General features: G+C 36.8%; 1 protein-coding gene across 2 annotated transcripts in view; it reads right to left on the bottom strand.

Annotated features, from left to right (window-relative positions):
- Positions 1-1,586: 1,586 nt before the first annotated feature.
- EML4 (EMAP like 4) overlaps positions 1,587-25,584 on the bottom strand; it is a 157,322-nt gene continuing 133,324 nt past the window's right edge. For both annotated transcript variants that reach the window (XM_083361946.1, XM_083361945.1), the window contains exons 18-23: positions 18,726-18,814; positions 16,257-16,354; positions 12,649-12,736; positions 8,724-8,822; positions 7,567-7,697; positions 1,587-4,430 (exon numbers count right to left, since the gene is read on the bottom strand). In XM_083361946.1, the coding sequence (XP_083218072.1) occupies positions 3,933-4,430; positions 7,567-7,697; positions 8,724-8,822; positions 12,649-12,736; positions 16,257-16,354; positions 18,726-18,814 (1,003 nt within the window). In that variant the 3' untranslated portion in view covers positions 1,587-3,932. The remainder of the gene's footprint in view (positions 4,431-7,566; positions 7,698-8,723; positions 8,823-12,648; positions 12,737-16,256; positions 16,355-18,725; positions 18,815-25,584) is intronic.

The following is a 25,584-nucleotide window of genomic DNA, read 5'->3' as shown; positions in this document are numbered from 1 at the left end:
TTTACTCCATTGACATTCTAATCTAAAAATTTAATCAGCAATCTTAACGCCCCAAAACTTTTGGAGCACCTGTCATGACCCCCAAAAATTCTTTGGACCGCTCTCCTCCTACATCTTCACTGGAAACACACTTTGAAGATTCCATAACTTTCTGCTGGTCTTGCTCTTGCTCTCGTCTCGCTCTTCTTAGGGCGGCACGCGTCATCTTCTGGCCTCCTGCAGCAACCGATGAGACTGTGGCTTGATCCCCTCCAACACCATTGTCCTCTGTCTGTCTATCTGCAACATCTTGAAACTTTCCCACACCGTATCCTTTTGCAGCTTCCAAAAATGATAGGGGGGTTGCTTTTAACACATTACTATAAAAATCACGTGCCTGAGCCACAGTAACCAAACAATGTCTTTTACCTTCGTACGTCGCCACCAACCCAACTGGAATCTCCCATCTGAACTTAATATCACGTTTCTTAAGTTCCTGTACTAGAAATGCAAAATCTTTCCTTCTCCTTAGGATCTTCGGAGGGATCTCTTTTAAAACCAAAACTTCTTGCTCAGCCACTACCAAATTAGTATCATAAGCAGCTTGAATGACTTCATCTCTAATTACTCTCTTTGTAAAATAGACCACCACATCTCTGGGTAACTTCCTCTGTCTTGCAATCCATGAATTTACACGAAAAACTTTGTCCATATTTCCCTCAATTTCAGATGCTGACTGGCCCAGTACCCCTTCCAGAGCCTCAGAAATCAGCTGCTTTAAATCTTCTTTACCATTCTCCTTCTTCTTCATGATTTGGAACTGTGAGACATTTGGCGTGATACATGCAAGAACTATTTTTGATTATAGTTTAGTTTGGTCGGAGATTATTAAGATTAACAGAGATAAGCGCTTTTGGTGCGTAACTGAGAATTTGTTTGGAAATTAGAGAAAGGTGGGAGAATGCAAATAGCAGGTGAAAGTTTTTTTTTATTTTCCTTTTTTTTTTTGAAATTAATATGAATAAGGACTGGGATTAAGAAAATTTATTTTATTTTATTTTTCTGTTTTCCTCTTTTTCTTTTCTACTTTATTTGTAATATTAATATTGTTTGTACTCATTTTATATGAGCTAGAGAGAGATAGAATTTATAGTTTATTGTTGATAACATAGGGGTGTTTATGTTTGTTTTTTGATTTTATGCCCTGTATTTAGCTCTGGGAAGTCGGGGGGGGGAGGAGGGAGTGGGGGAGAGGGAGAGGGGTGGGGGAGGGGGGATTAAAGTCAAAATGTATTGTAAAACTTTTTAAATAAAAAAAAGAATATTGAATGTATGAAACCTTGAGTTTTTACTATATGTAGAAGTCTGACTGCAAGGGCACTTTGACTTGGACATCCCTGAATCATTCTTGCCCTGCCCAGATACTGACCATGAAGCTTCATCATAAGTTTTGACACAAAGTAGGTTGAGTTGGCTTCATTTCCTCTGCCTCAAGCAGATCATATCTGTCTTGAATTGATTAGCGAACTGGAACAGTCCTCCTTTAGACTACTGAAATTCAAACATACGAACCAGGAAAGATACAAATAAGAGACTGCTACATTAAATTGATTCTTGTATTTTTATTTTTATTTTAAATCTTCAGATTTTTCTGCCATTAGACAGGAATGCATGATAGACAGAATGGCTCAAACATCTTCACATGACACACTCAAATCATATTTCATTCACAATTTTACCCTAAAACATTTACAGTTAACATAATCCCACCCATTTCTATTATCACAGATTTAATTATTTATTGAACAGTAGTTGCCAGCAATCAAAAATTGTTAGGCTCCCCCCCCCCCTTTTTGGCATTTAAAAATAATCTGTTAATCTATAACATGAGGAAAATCACAACGATTAATTCTCACTTTATATGGCAACCTCAAGGTAATAGATAAATCCAAACAAAATGCTCTGTTTTCATGTTACTCACTGAGGATGTTACAGAGCTCTACAAACCATTTTATGTTAACTAAAATTACTAGAACTATTTTATCTTACTGTTTTTAAAAGCTGTGTTATTCAGTTAATCTCTCCCTGTGGATTAGAGTGGAACAAAAAAATGGGGGAGAATGTTCAATGAATCTCCTTTCTCCATCTTTTCCTCTATTATGGGTGGTTAGAACTTTGAAGCAGACCGGGAAGTTGTAAATTACTGAAAATGGGCCTCCTCCCTCGGAGATGCCTCCTTTCCAAAGGAATCCATTATCTTGATACAGTATGTCTACGTGTGTTGCCCACAGGGACTCTGGCAAAGTGGCCAATCATACACTGGGGCATTTGAATATATCATTTAACAGTACAGCTTTTTAGATAAAGCAAGAGATCAGTTGCTTGGAATTCACATCGTGGTTTCTGAAGATAATTATATTGAGGTTTTCCGGAATGGATGTAAACAAAAATGTATGTGCACCTGTAACTCTCTGTATGTGACAGTCTTTATGTCCTTTGGGAGTCCATGTCAATTGTTAATGTTTCCACTGATGAATATTGTAGATTACATACCTGATCTGTAGTATTTACTCCTGAGAAGTTAACAGAAGGGAATGACAGTTCTGATGCACTTTGGAATGGCACATTCACGTAAACGCTTGCACACTTAAGACTTAACAAATGTTTCTAAACACAATTTCTAAATAAGGTCTAAAATATCAGCACAATTTTAAAAAAAATCCTATGTAAGTAAAATATAAAGTAGGATGTTTTTCAACAAACATTTAAACAGGAAAACCTAGATATATAAGAAAAAATGTAGCTGATGCATTTTTAATTTTTTTTAAAAAAGATATTTTTAACACATAATAAAATGCCATGATATCCCATAACTGGCCAGGTCCAGCTATCTCTGAGCTGCACGGCTTACAAAATTGGACAAGAGAAAGAAAGAAACACACAAATAGAGAAAAAAAATTCAAAAATAGCCAACATTATCCAAGAAAATGGGACATTTATATTACAGCTATTAAAAAGATGGCTGTAGAAAAGTCTATGTGAAAATTTCTTGTGTTAAGGTTATCCCTAATTTTTTTTTAAAAAAACTGAGTCAATAATTACATTACTCCCAAGCATTAGATTTCATAACTTAATGCTATTTCTCTAGTATTTAGTCACTTAATGAAAGTACTAATTGTATCTGAAAGTCAGGTATGAACTTGAGAATTGGAACATTTTTATCTTAATGAAGTTAAGTCAGTTTGCAATAGAGTCACTGTTGGTATTCTTGAATTTTAATAGGTCAATGCAAGTAGTTCCTTGAAATTACATTATCATCCGGTGGAAAACTAAGCAGGACTTGCTATCTTAATTTGGTTCTTTTAAGATCTACTAACACAGAACAAACAGAAGTATACTTTAATATGAGTTATCTTAGGACAACCAGCATCTAAAGGAGCGGCTAGTAAGAATTGCTAGTTTTAGAAAATTGCATAGGTATCACTCAAGATGGCAATAAGCACAGGACTATATGTGCCATTATGTTGTCTTATTCTCCTCTCCTTCTCTTTTTAATGTAAAAAAAGAAAGACAAGCTTTCTGAAGGGCTTTCACCAGGGTTACATTACGTAGCAGGTATTACCTAATGCTTCTGAACGGTCTGAAAAGTTCTGTCCCAGATTTTCTACCTGCTTCTCTCAGAAAACTCTTCCTTAGTTATACCTCTTTCTCTTAGCAATTTCAGAATTATATTTAACCTAAGGTAACATTCTAGTTTCCTATTTAGCACTTGACTGGAACTGTCAAAATGAGTCCTTACAATAATCCCATGAGTTGAAAACAGAAGTAGATCAAACTAACAAGCCTTCCACAGAAATTTGAGTGTTCCATGCCAGAGCTGCTTCCCTTCCTTACTTGAATCCTCTTTTTCTTTTCTTTTCTTTTACAAAATAACGTGCACTGAGAGAAAATATCTAAAGATCATCTTGAGTTTCAAGTTGATAAGACATTGGAGACTTTTCCTGCTGATCTTCAACAACAGTGGATTCACTCTGTTCCTCGCTCATTTCACTAGGTGGTTCTTCACAGTTTGGTTCCCCTGGATCCAGACTGCTTCCCTCACTTTGCTCCTCATTCTGCTCTTCATTGGTCTTCACAGTATGCTCCACGTCACTCTCGAAGGATGGTGAAAAGCCATCCATTAAATTTTCACTGGCTGTCATTTCATCCAATGGTTGATTAAGGGGCACAGGGATACTTGGCTGTGTAAAGCTGTCACTGGCAGTTACAGGCACTTTGTTTGTGCCCATGTCTACAGCAGTATCATTCTGTGGCAAAGTTGCTTTCTCAACAAGTCTCCACTGAATGATACTCATATCTTTGCCTCCAGTTGAAATCAAATGACTATCATTATGAGTGAAACTGACATTTGTTACATGACTACTATGGGCACTATATTTATGACTTGGAGCCTGTTAACACAAATAAAAAAACACCAGTGTTAGAATCAAGCTATATATCAAACAGGGTTAACTCAACTTCCAATTACATGTATTTAACTAGGAAAAATATATCTTATCTTTCCAATGCATTGTACATTTTAGCAAACCACAATTTCCCCCCCAAATATAAATCATTATAACCTCAAACATGAATTCTATCTAAGTCTAATGCTACTGGTCACTTTGGCATATATAAATCTTCAAACAATAGATTTTACTTATAGAATAAGGGTTCAAGTTTCACAGGGAATGGGTTAGTCCAATTCTTCTTGTAAATAACTCTGTCATAGGAGTGGGGAAGCTGCTAATCAAATAATTGGTTTGTATCTTCCAGCAATCTTGGAAATCTTTGGTTGTCCACTTGTCCCTGGTTGCAATTGCACTGTATTTGCACAGCACCAGAGATTGCTGGGACAAGCAGCTCACAGGAACTTCAAGAGAAATGAAACAAAACAGGTAGGCTGTTAGGGAATATCTATTTGCACTGTGAAATTACTCATTGTGAAGGAAACTGACCTTCTGAGCAGAAAGCATTAGTAGTTTGAAAACAGCAGTAGTTCATCCTTGGTAAGTGCTTGTGTGATTGCAATTTTATTTTAGAATGTCTGGCTTAGTTCAGTGCAACACTTGTTTTGCAGCTGTCTTTCATGGTACTCTTTGCCCCTTTATCAGCTCCCCCCTTATCACAAAGATCCTGCAGGAGAAGGGCAGTAGGGACAACTATTGGATCTGAGAGAGTGAGAGCTGTGGACTATATGCAGAGCTCTGGACAATCACTTAAATGTGAGCAGCAATGTGCTGCAGTTGCCAAAAAAGCTAACTAAGTCCTATTAGGGTACATTAATAGAAGGATAGAATCAAGATCATGTAAATTGTTAGTACCATTTATAATGCCCTGGTAAAGACCACACTTATGCCATAATATAAAAAACATGTTGACACTCTAGAAAGAGTGCAGAGAAGAGCAACAAAAATGATTAGGGGACTGGACGCTAAAACATATGAAGAAAGTTTGCAGATATTGGGGTATGTCTAGTTTAATGAAGAGAAGGACGAGGGTTGAAATGATAGCGATGTTCCAATATCTCAGGGGTTGCCACAAAGAAGAGGGGAGTCAAGCTATTCTCCAAAGCACCCGAAGGCAGGACAAGAACCAATGGATGGAAACTAATAAAGGAGAGAACCAACCTACAACTAAGGAGAAACTTCCTGACAGTTAGAACAATTAATCAGTGGAACAACTTGCTCCAGAACAGAGGTTCCCAACCTTTTTGGCACCAGGGACTGGTTTCATGGAAGACAATTTTTCCATGGACCAGGGGAAGGGGGGGGGGAAAGAGAAGTTTTAGGATGATTTAAGTGCATTACATTTATAGCAGGAAGGAAAAGAGACAATCCTAAACTCAGCCTTCCATCAAAACAAACCAAAGACCCAGCATGTTGAGGAAGTGCTGAGAAAACCATGAGAGAGAGAGAGAGAGAGAGAGAGAGAGAGAGATGGAGGGAGGGAGAGGGAGAGGGAGGGAGAGAGAGGGAGAGAGAGAGAGAGAGAGGGAGAGAGAGAGAGAGAGAGAGAGAGAGAAAGAGAGAGATATGGAGGGAGAGGGGGGAGGGAGGGAAGGAGGGAGGGAGGGAGGGAGGGAGAGAGAGAGAGAGAGAGAGAGAGAGGGAGAGAGAGGGAGAGAGAGAGAGAGAGAGAGAGAGAGAGAGAGACCAAACCAACTCGGCACTGCACAAGCCCAGCAGTCTTGGAAAAGGTGCAGATGAGAGAGGGATTCCCTTGGAGACACAGTGCTTAAGGGGAAATGTAGCTTCTCCCCCCACCCCAATGCAAGCCAGGTAGGAGCTCGCTTAGCTTGCAAACTTGGACAGCTACACAAAGAAAGGAGGAACACATACACCACACAGACCAAAATAAACCACAAAAACCAGGCAGGATGTTGCCAAAACGCGAGGCATCTGGAGCATCAAAACGAAAGCAAAAAACTCCAGTTGAAGTGCAACGGAGCCCAGCCGTCTTAGAAAAGGTGCAGACAAGAGATTCCCTTGGAGACACAGCGCTTAAGGTGAAAGGCAGCTTTTCCTTGCCCCTATTTGCACACCGAGGGGAAAAAAAAACACCCTCACACATACATACTTTGGGTGGGGATTTCCCCCCCCCCCTCTTATGAGGCGTTAAGAGAAGCCACCCGGTTGAAGGCTGGGCTGGTGCGCACTTATCTTGCAAACTTGGAGAGTTGCACAAAGAGAGGGCGGGCTCAGCTAGGGTGCCAGGAGGGGGAGAGGAGGATAGTGAGGAAGAAGAGGAGGAGGAAAAAGAAGTAGCAGGAGGAAGAGGAAGCAGGACCAGGAAGAGGAGGAAGAGGTAGAAGAAGAGATAGCAGAAGAAGCAGGACCAGGAAGAGGAAGGACACGGAGCTCAGATGTTGCAAGCGCAGCCACCAGAGGACCTCTGCACTGAGCGAGACGGCTTCTGTCCCGCCCCTGCCCAGACCCTTGCAGACTCGTTGCATGCCTGGAGGTGGAAGACGTGCTTTCAATGCACCTCCAGCTGCAGGTTCGTAGCTGGCCATGGGCCGGTAATGGTCCACAGACCAGGGGTTGGGGACCCCTGCTCCAGACGTTGTGGGTATTGGAATACTGGAGTTTTTAAAGAAGAGATTGGACAATCATTTTTCTCAAATGGGATAGCATTTCCTGCTTTCCTTTCAACTTTTTATGCTGTCACTCTATTATCCTAGTAAATTAAATAATAAAATTACTGTTCTGTCCTTTCACTGCAATAATTCTGCTGCCAACAGTTTAAAAATTACAGGTAGATATGAAATTAAAAAGAAAATGTAGTGTGAGACAAAGTAATAACTTAATCATTATACGTCGAAGTGACCATGGTAAAGCATGGTAAAAGGACAGATTTTTTTCTAGGTTATATTTACCATTGAAGGCACACAACAATAACTATTCTGGGAAATTTGGTGCATAGGAAAGGAAACTGTTATTTTCACAAGAGATTCTAGCATATGAATCTGAATACATAGCTATACATTTATAGTACACAACCGCTTTTCTTCTCATTCCTGCTCTAAAACATTGTCCCTAAACTTACCTTTGCTTTGGAGCAGGGATACTGAAATAGATGGACTTTACAAAAGTCATCAGCCACAGCTATCACTTTCCTCTTATGGGACCTCACAAGGGCATTTATATCTGTTCCATCTGATCCTTCTGGCCATACTCCTTCATTTTATAAAAACAAAAGAATAAAAATGTTACTAAAACAAGGGACAAATACAGAAACTTATACTCCTCAAGATGCTGCACTCCAAATTCCAATCAGCCTTAGTCAGCCGATAATTCTAGATAGTTACAAGTTCTATATCTGTGCTCAGAAGAATTTTAAGAGATTAGCTATCCATTTAGAATACATCAATCAAAACTAAATAATCCAATGTATAATAATTATCCTAGAAATACAATTTCTCCTATATGCATGAGAAAAGACAAATGTTTTATCTGACCTGGCAGAACCCCATGTAAAAAAATATTTTCTAAGTCCTTTTATTGCTTTATATATGCTTTAATAAACAACTAAGAAAAACCTTATTATTGCCCAAATTTAGGAGGCACATTTTTAAGTAATTGAAATATATTAAGATAACAATGGACTGAATGAATTGAAGCCTTAAAACAAATACAGATTTAATGACAAATGTTCCTATCAGTGTTTCCTTACCTGGATAACTTTAAGTTGTGTGGATTTCAACTTGAAGAATTATTAGCCAAGGCATACTGGCTGGAGATTCTGGGAGTTGAAATCCACACATCTTAAAACTGCCCAATTGAGAACCTTGTTTCTTATGATAACAAAGGAAAAGTTATATGCTCAGACCTGTGCCCCCAAATCCCGAGTGACAAAATATATACAGGGAAATCACAAAGCAAAACTTCAACTCATATACTTGTATTCAACCTCAGGTAACTTGCACAAAAGACAGGTTTTGCTGTGGCATTGTGATACAAGTTACATAATTCTGATTTGTAATAGATGCCTATGCATTTGTAACAATTTTCCACCAAACAATTATATTTAATGAAAAAGAAAATACTGGAATGATTGATATTACAATTCTATTTACAAAGTCAGTTTAAAGAAACAGCAGCAGAATATTTAAAACACTCTATGAATGGTATAATCTTTGTATTTTCCAGAGTAGAGTGATTTAAAACTTAAGGATAATAATTAAATAGGAATATATTACTCACCAAATACTTGAAACCCCAGCACACAAGTGTATGTTGTCCAATCTATGTCCTTACAATCAGAGCGGTTCCTTATCAGTTTACAGCCATTTGGAATGTCCCCTTTATAAAAAATATATAACTGGTATTGGAATAGCTATTTATAATTTCCATTGTGGTATCCTATCTTTCTATCCCTAGAGTTCTCAAAGTAACTCTCAGAAGAAAAACATCCAGAAATGTAAAGCAATTAAAACCCTGTCAGAAGCAACAACTAGTCATTATCATTCCAATTCAAACGCGCTTGTTGAAATGAAACACCATGTTCCTAAAAAAACAGCCGTCTCTGGAAGGGATGTGTTCCACATCTTGGAAACACAGTAGGAGAAGGTCCTCTCCTCTATCCCTAAAAATGGGCCTCTGAAATTGGTGGCATTCTTTAAGAGAGGCTCTTCTGTCCACTTCTGTGTCTGGACAGGATCGAAATAATTATACAGTAAAACAATATTAGAGTATTGTTTAAGTTATCTATATTACTATTGTTTTTTTAAAAAAGCAAAATAAAAACAACAGTTTGAATAACTGTTTAAAAGTGCTTACTAGCAAGGTATGTTGCAAATAGAATTTTTTTTCACTATACTATCCCTTGTTATTTGGGTGTTGTAAGCATTCATGCTCCAAAGCAATGGTGGCCAAGCAAATTATTCTACATTGCGTGTATTATTAAAGAGGCACTTATGACCATTTTTCATAGTCACATGATCAAAAGTCAGATGCTTGGCAACTAACTCGTATTTATGATGGCTGCAGTGTACCAGGGTCATGTGATCACCTTTTGTGACCTTCTGACAAGGGAAGTAAATGGGGAAGCCAGATTCACTTAACAACTGTGTTACTAGTTTAACACTCATGCACTCGTTACCTCTCGGATAGATTACTGCAATGCTCTCTACATGGGGCTGCCCTTGAAGACCACCCGGAGGCTTCAGCTGGTGCAGAATGCGGCCGCACGGGTAGTGATGGGAGCATCCCGATACTCCCATATTACACCCCTCCTGCGTGAGCTGCATTGGCTACCAGTTGTCTTCTGGGCGAGATTTAAGGTGCTGGTACTTACCTTTAAAGCCCTACATGGCTTAGGCCCGGGATATTTGCAGGACCGTCTGCTACCGGGGACGACTTCCCATCGCCCAGTGCGCTCACACAGAGAGGGCCTCCTCAGGGTGCCGTCGGCCAGACAATGTCGGCTGGCGACCCCCAGCTGGAGGGCCTTCTCTGTGGGAGCACCAGCCCTTTGGAACCAACTCCCCCTTGAGCTTCGGATGGCCCCGGACCTCCGGTCCTTTCACCGCGACCTCAAAACTTTCTTCTTCCATCAGGCTGACCTGGATTGATGATGGGTTTTTAAATATGTTTTAATTTTTAACTGTGTAGTTAATTTATTTTGGGGCTGTTATTTAATTTTTTTTTAAATTTTTGTATTGTTGTTTTTTATTGTTGTTAGCCGCCCTGAGTCCTTCGGGAGATAGGGCGGCATATAAGTCCCAAAAATAAATAAATAAATAAACAACTGCAGTGATTCACCTAACAACTGTGGCAAAAAGGTTGTAAAATGGGGCAAAACTAACTTAACAAATGTCTCAGTTAACAACATAAATTTTGGATTCAATTGGGGTCGTAAGTTGAGGACTACCTGTAGTTTAAATTATTTATCAATAGCTTGCAAGTCCAAGAATTAGGGATGACACAATCATGTTAATATAAAATACATGATTTCAGCAGATTAGCATATATAACTGTCTGCATATGCTACATTCCAGTGCAAATCCTATTGTAATTGTTTTCTATGCTGAAACATCTCAAATCTCTTGAAAAAGCTTCTCATGGAAAAGCTTCACATATCTTGAAAATTTGGGTCATAGCTACTTTAACTTTCACTTTGGACTATACAACTGTTTGCCAACAAAAACTGCTAATAGAATTTAAACTTAAAGCAACAGATGGGGGAATAAATCTTAAACAGTCCTTCTCTTTGAATTTTCATCCACTGATTCATTCAATAGCTTTAGATTTAAATTGATATAATTTTATTTCTATACAAGTGAACTTATTTATTACTGTAAATAAAGAAAAGCGCCCAAAGACACTTTTAAGTGGAATTTATGCTTGAAGCTGTATTTATTCTTAAATGGATTAGGATCAATATATGTTATTACTTTAAAGCTCTCCATATATAGAAGCCCTGGTGGTGCAGTGGATAGAATGCAGTGTTGCAGTCTAACTCTGCCCACAGCATGGAGTTTGATCCTGGCAGGCTGAAGGGTTGACTCAGCCTTCCATCCTTCAGAGGTTAATAAAATGAGGATCCAGATGGTTGGGGGCAATATACTGACATAGTAAACTGTCCAGAGAGTGCTGTAAAGCACTTTGGGGTGGTATATAACTCTATTGCTATTGCTATATGCCATAGGGCCAGGTTATCTATGGGGCTGCTTCTTCCCAAGGACATCTACCTCTCCTACCAAATCAGATAATGTCAGTCCATTCCTTTAATGTCCAGTTTGTACATCCCCTTTTAAAAATGTCATTTTATGGATCTAGGAAATGTGCATTCCTGGGGCAGCCTATTTCCTATCAAATACCCTTTGCTTTGAAGTTGGCCAGGCCTCTACCATCTAAATATTTGGCTTTCCCCCCAAGCCTTGACAAAGAGAGGTAGTGAGAGGATTAAATGAGGGACTTCATAGTGCCAGGCTTTTAATGTTTATGGTTTTAATAGATATGTGTATTGTGTTGTTATATATACAGATATTGTTTTAATTGTTGATCAGCAGCCGCCCAGACTTTGATATGAGATGGGCAGCTATATGAAGCTTTATTTAATAAATACATATATGAAAATAATGAAAATTATTGCTAATAGTAAAACAAGTCATGTTCAAATTGAACTTGATTCCTGCTAGTTACGTAGATGCATGATTTCTTGGCAAGATACAAATAGCCACTGCTTTCTTTTGGAATTGCATCTTGCAATCTTAACCTCCTTCAATTCACGGTCAAAAGCAGGAACACTTCAATGAAACAGGCATTGTGTTTTATAATTTGTATGTGAAATTGGGCCAGAATTCTTTTAATTCTCATCTTGCCTAGCTCTCATATGTCATTATTCTTCTCTATTACACAGTAACAATTTACAAAAGACAGCAAACATATCTATTGAACCATGGGCTCTTCATAAGAGTTTATTGTTACTTCATTATTATTCAACCTTATTCTGATTTATAATGTTCATATTCCGGATATCTCCAAGCTCATTTCAAGTATACAATAATTGTTCAAGATATTTTAACTTAAATTTTTGTCTTTCAGGTCTATAATAAGCATTATTTTGGTAATATAAAAAAAATCCTGAAAAGTTGTTACAATTGGGCTGAATATAGCCTGCCACTCATGGTTTTTGCTAGGTTAGGAATCCCAAACAAACAACAAACCCAAAAGATTCTACACCACCACCTTTGGTCTAAGGAAAATAATTTGTTTTGTAGGTCTAATGCACATGGAACATTTTGAGCTCTTAAAATAAAGTTTACTAAAATAAAAGAATATTAACAGTGCTAAAATAATTATTTTAACTAGTACATCAATAAAGAAGGGATTTAATCAAGCAAGAATACATAATACTTTCAAGCTATGACTTATACTCTGAGATATCATACCCCAGCACCTCTTTTTTAAAATGTTAAATTAACTGATGCCTTTGCAGAGACAGAAGCTACGTATATTTGGAAATAACATTAAGAACAAAATAACTTTGAATAATACTGAAGATCAGGTTATAGAAGGTCCAATTATTATCCTGTCAACAAGCATTCCATGTACAGGACATTTTCCCCTTCTTATGACTGTTAGCATTTTTCTAGTATGGAAGTAATTGCAATTTTGTACTCACAGTATAATATTTCATAATCTCCTGAGTTGGACATTATGTATTTGTTTTCTGGGGACCAATCAAGGTGTGTAATATAGCTGGAATGTCCCTAAAACACATATAAACAAAAGAGAGATAAAGAAGCTATTAAAATTCTAGTTAAAACAGTGATTTCTCTCTCTTTCATCTTTTATCTCCCCCCGCTTTAAAAAGTTCATATAAACAAATCAACATAGTAGTTTATAAAACCAATCCACCAAGTTCTGTGTTTTGATGGGGTTGAACTAGAAGCCCATGAATGGATTACAATTACCATAAATCCCAGTTAGCCGTGTTGAAATGTAAGCATATGGTAGACAGATGCAGATCCCTGCTTTAATAATTTCCTTTTGTGCGCTACCTCCTTCTCAAGTGCAATGATTTCCCTATACATAACTGATTTAATAGCAAAAGCAAGTTGACCTGTCAATCATGTCTGAATCTGGGCAAACAAGATTTGTATGAAGATGGAGTGGAAGGCTACAATTTATCCTTCAACTGAAAGGGTGGATATACAATAACAGAAATGTTTTTTTTGTGAGCAGTTATGTATAGAGCTTGCTTCATGCCAAGGATAATAGAATGCCAAATTCAACTGTTTTACATGAATGAATTTGCTTTTACAACGTTCCCAGTTGCTCAGGAAAACATGCAGTGGGCTCAGAAAAAAAGAAGAAAGCTCCCATCTGTTTGTCTCTCTCCCCCTGCCCTCCATCTGTTATCCTGAATCTTTAAAAACTGAGAAGCTAGCACTAATGTTGGAGGAACGTTTCACTCATTAAAATGCAAATCTATAACTTTCTTGAAATGTGTTTTTCTGGATTTTTTTCCCTGTTATTCTCTCTCTCACTGTTAAAATAAACCATTAGAATTATAGACTGATCATTTCTTTGTCAGTGGGCAAACGTACAAAATCAGCAGGGGATCAAATTATTTTTTCCCCTCATACCATATCCCTATGTCACAAGTATTGGTACTTCACTCTAATAAAAACTGCACGTACTACATAAAAACGTTGAACTATGAAAGATAGGAGAATGTCAAACTTATGAAGAGAATGAATGGCATACAGAGCTATCAAAAAGTGAAATACTACTATGAGCCAATTAAATGTTTACCAGTCACATATTTTATTATCAGATAAATTATAATGTTTTATTTTGTTCTGCCAACTATCAGAGTCATAACAGTTTTTACTAAAAATATAAAATTAAGAGTTTAAAAAGGCAAACTAACTTCAAAGAGGTGGAAAAGCTTAACTCTGTTACTGCTGGATGAGTTCTCAGGTGACCTGCTGAGTGGTGGAAGATCATACAGAAGATGCTATTCTTCGATTAATCCAGACCTAAGCTCTAACATTAATAACCAACTCTGTGTATTTTGTCTAAAAACTAAAAACAAATTTACATACTAATACAAAGAGTGAAAAATACTCCAGATTTCTCGGTCCCTGAAACTTTTTGGAAAAGCTATTATTTTGGTTAAAATTGGGTTTAAAAATAAAAGGCAGAATAAGCACATACATCTCTTTTTACTCTGATTTTCCAAACTAATATAATCACTGTGTTTTTTTCATGTGGGGCAATTGTTTAAAATGTAAAAGTTTCCAACCTCTCAATATTTGCATTTCAAGTGAGATGTGTTACTCTAATATATTCTGATAGAGAATTTGAAATGTCAGATTAGCATTCAAAACTGAAAGGTATATGTGAATTCAATTGACACACAAAATTGCTTTTTAACTTCCACATGTCCAGAATAATATACCAGGATTTGAATAATGGTATATTGTATGAAGCTCTATGGATCCTGCAAACAAGTTTTTGGGTAAAAAATAATAATTCCAGAATGGACTACAGAAATAATGACCATGGAAATCATGGAACTCTATCATATTTTACCACAGTTAAAAGCAAATTTTGCCTACATTTAAACTGGAAATAATGTTTTGCATATATACCTTCATGCCCTAAAAGTAAAAGACATTCTTAAGACAGCCTTAAGAAGTGGCATGCTTTTCTGTGGTATGGAAAGAATAAAATACATAGGTACTTTCAAAACCATTTTATAAGGAATGTGCTTCTTTCAGAATGGGGAAAAATAAAAGAAAAAAATTATATTAAGATACCTGAATGGCTTTCAAAGATGGAAGTTTTTGCTTACCCAAATTTAATTAACTACGATAAAGTTGTGACTTACAAAGATATTTTGGATAATGAAGGAAAATTGAAAGATAGACAAGACTTACAAGAACAAGGTATTGACTTAGCATGATGGCCCTATTTGCAAATTCAAACGAGATATGAAAAAGACGCGAAAACTACGGGATTTTATAAAGAACAGACGGAATTTGATCAGATACTGTTAAAAAGAGATGAAAAGTTGATCAAGAAACTCTATAGATTTCTGTTAAACTTAAAGATGGAGGAAGAACAAGTAAAAGAAACAATGATAATATGGGCAAAGAATTTTGGATATAATATAGAATTAGAAGAGTGGCAAAAATTAAGGGAAAGAAATATTAACTAAAGCAGTGCCATATAAAGAAAACTTATACAAAATGTTTTACAGATGGCATATGACACCAGTGAAACTAGCGAAAATGTTTAAAAATTCTTCAAACAATTGTTGGAAATGCAAACAAAGGCCAAGTACTTATTACCACATCTGGTGGACATGTCCTAAAGCAAAAAGGGTTTGGGCTAAAATACATTTTATGGTTGGAGAAGATGACTAAAAAACAAATAAGACTTCAAACCAGAATTGTTTTTGTTAGGAATAATAGGAGCCAAGTACAAGAAAGGTTGTAAATATCAATAGTACATGTATTAACAGCAGCAAGAATTGTATTTGCCCACTGTTGGAAAAATGAAAACTTACCAACTGAAGAAGTAAGAAAATTAAGAAAATTCTAGAGTGCACAGAAATGGATAGATTGACTTTAGAGATTAAAGAGAAAGAAGACTCAGTGTACTTTAGAACGAGGGGTAACTTTTACCAATGGCTAGAAAAACGAGTCAGAGAAAAAGGAATGTGATATGTAATTTTGAATATATATTAGTAAGAAGTGATTAATTAACATTGTTTATGATAATTAACTGTATCTATTACTGTTAGTTAAATGCACGTACCCAGACAATATGCTGTTTGCTAAATATTGAAAATGTTACCTGGGGAAACTCTATCCCTGATCCCAATCCTAAATCCAACCCTAACCCAAATCCTAATCCTGACCCAATTTTATCCCTAACCCTATAAAAACTTAATAAAATTTATCTATCTATCTATCTATCTATCTATCTATCTATCTATCTATCTATCTATCTATCTATCTAAAAAGAAGTGGCATTTGAGGATAACACTGTGGTCAAGTGATAAGAACACAATATTAGTTGGGAATATTTTAAATAGAAATGTGCTATTCATTTCCTGCACTAGCAACCATCAGAAAGTAAGGTCCAGCATGATGTTATTTACTGAAAGTAAACAGTTTGGGATCTAGACAGTACCCGGATGGGAAAACAGCTAGATCTATATGTATTCCCCCTTTATTTATAAAGTGAAAAAGAGTATCATTTTACAGTTCTTACAGTGCACTTTCCATATCTGCTGTACTTTCTTCCATTTTCTGTTACTATGTAGAGGTAAATGAAGTTGTCATGAGAACCCACTGCAAGAAAGGTGCCATCTGTAATGCAAATTAAAAACAAACTGTAATTGGACAGTGCAAAACTCACTAGCATATCATGTATGAAACAGCTGTAGATAATAACAACATAAATACAAGTTGTAAATTCAAAGCATGTACTACTTTTATTTTACCTACTGAAGGAAAATGATCAGCATTTAGAATGCTTTAAAGGTCATACAAGACTGTTAATTAGTATGGCTCTTGATAATTACCTACCATCAACTAGTGTTATTTTTAGCAATCACATAGGTTTCCTCCATGACAATTTGTCCCAAACCTGGCCCCATCAGCATTGCAACTGAGTTCACCCACTGTATTGCTTATTGTCCTGTTCTCTTTCCTTCTACTTTCCCCAGAATTACAGACTTCTTCAGAGAGCTAGATTTTTGCATGATATGTCCAAAGTATAATGATTAGAACCTGGCCATTTGTGTCTTGAGTATAATTTTCTAATTGCATTCTCAATAGTCTTCTACAACTCCTAAATTCAAAAGTGTCAATACTCATTCTATCCTGCTTCTTCAAAGTCTAGAATTAGCTCTAAAGAATGCCTTGTCAAAGGAAGGTCATAAAGAAAGACTAGCTCATTATCTCTTTTCCAGTGACGTTTTCTGCTTTCCAAAGACCTGCTGCTCAAGGTCAGAGAAAATTGCTAAGCATTATATAAATTAAGTTCCGCTTATAGAATTGTTTAAGCCTAATTTTTCAATATCTCTAGTCTCTGGCCAAATTCTTCTTGTGTTGTGTCATTCAATTTCATATCAAACTAACAAAAGGAGCAATGGGTAGGAAGTATATGGGGGCCCAAGTAGGAAATCAGTGGTTTTCTTCTGATAGAGACTCTCAAGATGCAATTTGCGAACCTAGCCACAAATACCTTCATGACTTAAAAATAAAATAAAAATTATCCCAAATTTACAATGAGCAAGAACAGTTTAAAGAGCTACTGAAAGGCTTTTAATGGTAAAAATAAAATTTCCGTTCCCTCAATCAGAGATATATTTAAATGATGGTATAAAACTGTTCATTCAGTTGAAACTTCAACTCAGTCATACATTATATAGAATTGGGATATTTCAAGTAACATATTTTCCTACATAAATCTGCTTCTCCATTAAGATCATCTAGCAAAACCTATTTTGATTTCCTTTAAAACAGGGAAGACGGAAAATTGAGACTGGGACATTTCTGAGACTAAACTATGTTTCTGTTCACATTTCACTATGTTCACATTTGACACACTTAGCCATAAGCTTGACCAGAGTCTTCTGAAGTGCGTGCAAATGATAATTAGTTCAAAAACAAATATGATACATAGCTTAATTAAAATAACTTTCAGTGGCTCTTTGAGAGTATTCTATTCAGACAAAAACACTGCTCACCCCTACATAGGCAGAACATCTTAAAAAGCTCTAATGTAACTGCCCTAACAATGCTGCCTATATAAGACAATTTGTTTAACAGGAAATAGTTATGTTTAGAAGCAGACTTGCTGAAATCGAGACAGCAAACTTAAATGTATTTTGTTCTGTACATGGTTGGATTTGTACATGGCTGTTTTGTACATGGCTGGATTGATTCTGGATAATTCTGGCAAAATAAAATTGAGAATATTTTGGTTGTTCCAAAATACTGGATGATCTTGCAACAAAAGTTGGGAACCTTTTCTCCTCAGCCTTGCAGTGCACTAGTCCACCTATCAATTGAATCAATGTTCTTCTCTCTTTCTCCTTCAATCAATGTGCTTGAATTCAAGTCAGCCCTTCCCTACTTGCCTTCTTCCCTGCTGACATCAGCTATTATCTTTTTTTTCCCATTTTCTTCCGCCCTGCAGCATTTGTGTTCCGAGAATTTAAATGCCAAATTTAGTCAGAAAAAAAGTCCAGTTTCTGAGCTGCTGCCAGGGCCTATATATGCCGGGATACTATTTTCTATGTGAATTTGCATGACTACTTCCTTTATTTAGCTACTACCAGTATTTAGAAAGGGAAGCTGGCAAACAACACTGTTGATTCAGGTACAGTGAAACCAAAATCAAACAAACAAAAAAAAAATCAATGTTCCTTGTTGCTTTACTTACTTTACTAAGTAATATTTTTTCAATGTGGGAAAACTAACTTCACAAAGAGGTTAACATTATTTTGTTCTTACATTTATATTTTATTTATTTAGCATAGAGCATATCATACATGGACTTGTAATAGACAGCAACATTTCCCCAACATTAAAAAAACCCAATAAAATATGTATGTTAAAAAGATTTATATTCAGATACAATACTGTTCTTACTTTAAAACACTCCTTTTAGAATAGTTGACAGGTATTTAGAAATAAAAAAATAGTTCAAAGGTGTTACAGTTCTGCATACCTACTGTGTAGCGCATCACAGAGAGCTGCTCGTTGCCATCTGTGTGGATTGAAACCAAATCCCTTGTTTCAGCATCCAAAACAAACCACCTATGAAGGAAAAATAGAAATGTACTTGCAAGGTTACTGTGAATTTTATAAAATGACATAACTCGTTTGACGTCTGGTTAAATGTTGCCCTAATAATAAGTTTAAATAAGTTTTTGTTCACAATCGTTTCTAAGGCAGCATGATATCTGAAAACAGGACATACAGTGTGTGTATTATTATATGACCTCTTCTTGGAGCTTGGATCACACTTTTTATTTATTTATTTACTATTACTTTGCATCCAAAAGCTGCACAACTTAAAACTGGTGACGTATCCAGATAAGGTCAGACACTTTGGGGTGATTAAAGTGCACAGCAGGCCCATTAAAAAACCACTCATTTCAATGACAATAGGTAAGTTTGCCCCCGAATTTCAGTAGCTGTTCTGACCATTGAAAAAAAATGGGCCTGGAACTTGAGGCCTGTGGATTGCCCATCCCTGGCATATACAGATGTGTGATTTTAAGCATATACATATGTATTTAATGTTTGTACATAGACTTATTTAACCTAACCAAAGTACTGTTCTGGGAATTAATAAGAACAACCACAAGGCACCAGTGTCTTAAAGATGATAGAATCATAGAATAGCAGAGTTGGAAGGGACCTTGGAGGTCTTCTAGTCCGACCCCCTGCTAAGGCAGGAAACCCTATACCATTTCAGACAAATGGAGGTCCAATCTCTTCTTAAAAACTTCGTGTTGGAGCATTCACAACTTCTGAAGGCAGGTTGTTCCACTGATTAATTGTTCTGTCAGGAAATTTCTCCTTAGTTCTAGGTTGTTTCTCTCCTTGATTAGTTTCCATCCATTTCTTCTTGTCTTGCCTTCAGGTGCTTTGAAGAATAGTTTGACTCCCTCTTCTTTGTGGCAGCCCCTGAGATGTTGGAACACTGCTATCATGTCACTGCTAGTCCTTCTCTTCATTAGACTAGACATATCCAATTCCATCAACCGTTCCTTATACGTTTTAGCCTCCACTCCCCTGATCATCTTTGTTGCTCTTCTCTGCACTCTTTCTAAAGTCTCACCATCTTTTTTACATCATAGTGACCAAAACTGTACGCAGTATTCCAAGTGTGGCCTTACAAAGGCATTGTAAATTGGTATTAACACTTCACATGATCTTGATTCTATCGCTCTGTTAATGCATCCTAGAACTGTGTTGCCTTTTTTTGGCAGTTGCAGCACACTGCTGACTCATATTTAAGTTATTGTCCACTAGGATTCCGAGATCCCTCTCAGTTACTACTATTGAGAGAAGTACCACCTATACTGTACCTGTGCATTTGGTTTTTCTTGCCTAAATGTAGAACCTTACTTTTTTCACCACTGAATTTCATTTTCTTAGTTAGCACCCAATGTTCAAATCTGTCAAGATCCTTCTGCATCTTAAGCCTGTTTAGAGTAGATTACTAGCACAATATGGTGGGATGCAACATGATGGAAAGATGTCATAATTTCAATGACCTTGAGAATGAGCCTAGAATGAATATAAGATCTTTGCAGAATCACTTTTCCTAGTATGTTGGAACTTTTATATATCTGTTCTCTGTAACTTTTTGTTATATTTTATGAATTTCATGTTATAGTAGCTGATGCTATCATACAAAAAGTACAACCTTCAGCTGATTTCCTGGGTAGTTTAAGAACCACACTTAGCAGCATTCTAGACTCTCTGAAATAAACCAATTTACTCCTAGCACTTTTTATACAGGGTTTACAGCCAAAGATGCAGCAGCATTTAAAATCTATCATGCCTAACAAACCCTTTAATTAGATTATGCAATGGCTACTCAACTAAAATTTTTAAATAAGAAAAAGGAAAAGGCTGAACTAGAGCATGTGAATCTTCAAATGAGTTGACTGCAAAGTTTCCTCTAGCACTGGCAAGGAAAATAAAAGAAATTTTATCTGATATGCAGTATATTGCTGCCCCTAACAAATATTGCAGTTAGATATAGCAACAGGCAGCAAAATATGAAACAAACCTTTAACCCATCTTTTCTGCGAAATGCCCTCTAGCTCAGAGGTCCCCAACCTTTTGGGCACTAGGGACCGGTTCTGTGGAGAGGTTTTTCCATGGACCGGAAGGTGGATGGTTTTGTGTGCTACCTGCATACCCGGGATGGGGCTTTGCTTGTGTGGGACGGTTGCTGGTGTTCCACAGCCAGGTACTGGTCTACGGACCAGGGGTTGGGGACCCCTGCTCTAGCTTACCACCAGAACATGTTATTTCTGTGGAAATCCTGGCTACTGGTAGAAATAGTGTGGATGTGTTTCAGCAGGACAACACAGATGTAACAACATCTCAGCTACTCTTATCTCTCTTTCTGGATCTGAATCCATTGTTGACTGCACAGCAGGAGCAGAAACTATCTTTTGTCTCTTAAGATACTGGTGCTTCTTATTCTACTGTCACAACTTCAACATTTTCAAAAATCTTTTGTCTTTCCCTTGCTGAAATTTCCAATCAGTCTCTGAGCCATTCACTGTCATTATAAAATTTATTTCTATTCTCCAAAGTGTCTCTTCTGTAGATCTCCTTGGAAGAGATATGTTATGCAAATTAGGAGCCACTATATATTGCACACTAGATGGAAGGTATTTAACATCACACACTTTTCAGCATGATAAAAAAGCAATGGTTTACTGGCAATGCCTCTTGGGAGGAAATCCAATCTGATATGATAAAGTCCATTTTAAAGGAACTTTCAAAGAATTTGTGCACAAAGCATTCTAATGAGGGGGGGACATGTAGCTTTAGCCCTTCCTGTGAAATTCAAACTGACTCAACAAAACAATTGCTCAGAAAAATGCAATATCCCTTCTCCCAGAAGCTGAGAAAGGAATCAAACTAGTAATTGAAGCACTCTTGGAGCAGGACATTATAATATTTACTAGAAACTTCTAGAACACTAATATTCCATATAATATTTTTTAAAAAGTATGTGGGGGCAGTATTATGTAGTAGCACTTTTTGTAAGAGATAGAATGATAAAAGTTGTGATTCTTTCCCTTCTAGTGGTTCCAAATTCTAACCAGCATTCCTCCACACATGCTTCCCGGGTTTTTTTTTTTGTTGACCTCTTTATTTTTAATTTTTGTTCATCTTTCTGGCTAGCATCCCTCCACACGTGCTTCTCATTTTTCCAGTTGTTGACCTCTTTATTTTCAATTTTTGTTCATCTTGATAGCCAGTTTCTTTTTGATTTTACCAATATGTACAAATTAACCCAGGGGTACACCAAATCTGTTTCTTCTTTCAAACTTTACATTATAATCTCACTCTGATTCTTGCATTGCCTCTTTCTGATTCTTGCTTCTTAAAGCTGTCCCTGTCTATTCCTGTAGCAGAGGTACACACTTGCCTGGGAATAGATTTTACACCTCAAATAATTACCCAAACTCTTATATATTCTTCGGAAAGATTTTGTTGCCATTTTTCATTGGTCTGAAGTTGCAGATTTCTCTTTTCTGACTTCAAAATGTCTTCTTGTTTCTATTAATACTGTAGGAATTCCTAACTATTCTCAGCCTTTTATCTTCTGCCAGAGAATGGCTTTGCTCAATCTATTTCAACACAGAACTACAGTGAACAAAACAGACCACTGCCTTACTAAAGCAAAGCATTAGTTCCTATTGCTGCCGCTTTTCCCCATGCTTGTGCACAGCAGTGGCTGTTGCTTATTCTGAGGAATTTTCTGCATCCTCCCTCCCCGTCTTGGGTCATTAGCTTTTTATTGCTGTACCACATTGCGTGGTATTTATTATCTATCTGTTTTTAGCTTTGTTTTACAATTTTCTTGTTGTGAAATGGGCAGCTGTATAATTTTGATATATAAATGTCAAATAAAAAAAACTATATATTTGCATAGGTTTCAGACATGCCACTATTTGCATGCCAGACATTCATTATTTGCCTGCCTCTCCCCGAATGCCCATGTGATAGAGGCAAATTTAATTTTTTAAAAAATACTATACTGAAATCCTTTACAAATTGGATTAAAGGTGACAGAAGCATTTGCGGGAAGAGATATAGAAGAAATGCTCCCCAGAAAGTGAGTTTCCATAGGTAAATTGGCCAGCTGTCTAACAGAAAAGAGAGAAATGGCGAATGAGCAAATTTTTAAAAAGACATGAGATCACATAGCTAACACGAGATACATATTGCAGATACTAAGACATATTGCAGAGACTAAGAAAATTTAAGATTTATTTCTGCTCAACTGACTTTGTGCTTATTTATCCAATTTATATGCTGCTCATCTTACAGTGCAATCATAGTTATTATGCCAAATGTGGAATATATTAAAACTAATAGATATGCCAAAACATTTGACTACCTTTCTTAAGAATCCTTACAATGAACAGGAAATATGAAGAGAATTGAATCAGGAGGAACTGAGTGCTTCAGAACAGAGAGGGCAGTGAAAGAATATCTTATAGAGCAGGGGTGTCAAACTGCCGGCCCATGGGCTGGATGTGTCATGCCAAAACCGCACCCACCCCATTGCTGGCAATGGGAAAACAGTCGCAATACATCGCAACACATCTCGTGACGTTGCGAGTTTGACACCCCTGTTATAGAGTGATATCTTATAGAGTGAATATACTTAATGACAAGATAGGAAGGTAAAACAGCTGGATGTCATTAAGTGCAGGCTAAAGCCCTATCAATTTGAGGGTGATAGCCAGATGATTAATTTCAGGGTAGGCACTTTGCTAACGTAGAATAAGGAGAACTCAGATATATGGAAATAAAAACAGAAACAGAAAAATCTGAGTTAATGTTAAAAATTAAGACAACTAACCAACATAAATCAGTATAGGGTTTCCTGCCTGAGCAGGGGGTTGGACTAGAAGACCTCCAAGGTTCACAGCTGTTGGCAACAAAACTAAAGTGGAAGATAATTTTGCCTTCTTAGGACAATGGGCAGCAAAAATGAATTAATTTTAGGAAAGATGACTGTGCTATTCTTAGACATCATGAAAGATAAGGATGTTTCTCTTAACAATGGAGCCGTGGTGACGCAGTGGTTAGAATGCAGTACTGCAGGCTACTTCTGCTAACTGCTGGCTGCCAGCAGTTTGGCAGTTAGATTCTCACCGGCTCAAGGTTGACTCAGCCTTTCATCCTTCCGAGGTCAGTAAAATGGGGAGCCAGATTGTTGGGGGCAATATACTGACTCTGTACACTGCTTAGAGAGGGCTATAAAGTGCTGTGAAGTGGTATATAAGTCTAAGTGCTATTGCTATTGCTATAACATATCAGCTTCCAAACTAAGAAACAGGGCTCTGCAGTGATACAGATTTTTTAATGAACAAGATTTCCATGGATGTACATGTAGTTGTATTTACTGGGAATATTTTAAAATATTTTCCTCAAATCTCGGAGTTCTTAGAATATGCCAGATGGGCTGCCACAAACATCCCAAATAAAATTTTGTCCTTCAGACTGGATTACTAAGTTGCTCTAGTAACAAGAACCTGTTTGCTATATTGTGAATCTATGCTGGTACTAAAAAGAAAAAAGAAAAGAAAAATCTATAGAGGGAAAAAATACTTTATTTGCATTCTTATGGATGATCTTCTTGCACAAAGAAAATTACTGTAACCACAGCTCCTATGTGTCAGGCTACTCCAAATGGGATTTTAAGTAACTATGATGGGGGGGGAGTCACTACTTTTTGTACTGTGAGAATTCAAAAGTACACCTAAACAATATCAGATAATTCAATTCCACTTTTCTTAGGCCTATGACTTTATCTACTAATACTGACAGACAGCACTGCCTATAATCTTGTGCAATACTAAAATCACAGCAAAGCTGTGAAAGGCCAATGTTAAGCTCATCTTGTAGAAACCTATTACTACTACTACTACTACTTACTACTTAAAAAAAAATCTGAAATCTTAAAGAACAGGCACTTGGAAAACAGCCTACTCAAATGACTAAAACCAGTTTGTGGTTAAGGGACCACATGAAAAGTATAAAAATTAAAAGAATTCAACATACTACCACAATTAGTGGATCTGCTATGTAAAATGAATGGAAGTAGTGGAAAAACAGCTGAAATGTTTTCTTTATAGAGCAATGAATATTATCACAGAAGGGGAGAGGAGAAGAGGGAAAGGGGAGGGAAGGGATTTCTATTTTGGGCAATTCAGTACTACAGCTAGTAAAATGACAATAGAAAATTATACTCAAATTTTACTCAAATTATCTTCCTTTTCCTTTTTTAAATATTACCAAAATTATTAAACCCCTTTGTTGTGCTATCTGCATTGTATCTTGAGTAACTCCAAGCAGGTATTTTATTTATTAGTTGAATTTATATACCACCCTATTCCCAAAGGACTCAGGGCGGTTCACAGGGCAATTAAAACAGTACAAAAAAGAATGAAATGGAATTAAATTAGTACAGACCCACAATTCCTAATAACAATAAAATTAAAATTTTAAAATTAATTTAATATAATTTAATATAATTTAATTAAATACTTTAAAATTTAAAATCCCTCAGTCCAGGCCAGACAATTCGAACAACCAGGTTTTTAAGTCCCGGCGAAAAGAGCGAAGGTTGGGGGCAGTCCGAAGCTCCATTGGCAGTTCGTTCCAAAGGGCGGGCGCACTCACAGAGAACGCCCTCCCCCTGGGAATCACCTGGTATGATGTTAAACTGTTTTTACAGCATGCAAATACTCTTTAACAAACATACAAACCAGATGACACACAACTGCCATTGATTTTGAAGTTTCTGGTTCATT

This window comes from Vipera ursinii (assembly GCF_947247035.1).
Source record: "Vipera ursinii genome assembly, chromosome: 1".
NCBI lineage: Eukaryota > Metazoa > Chordata > Lepidosauria > Squamata > Viperidae > Vipera > Vipera ursinii.
Note: the sequence above shows the minus strand (reverse complement) of the source record. Positions and strands in the feature narration are given on the sequence as shown.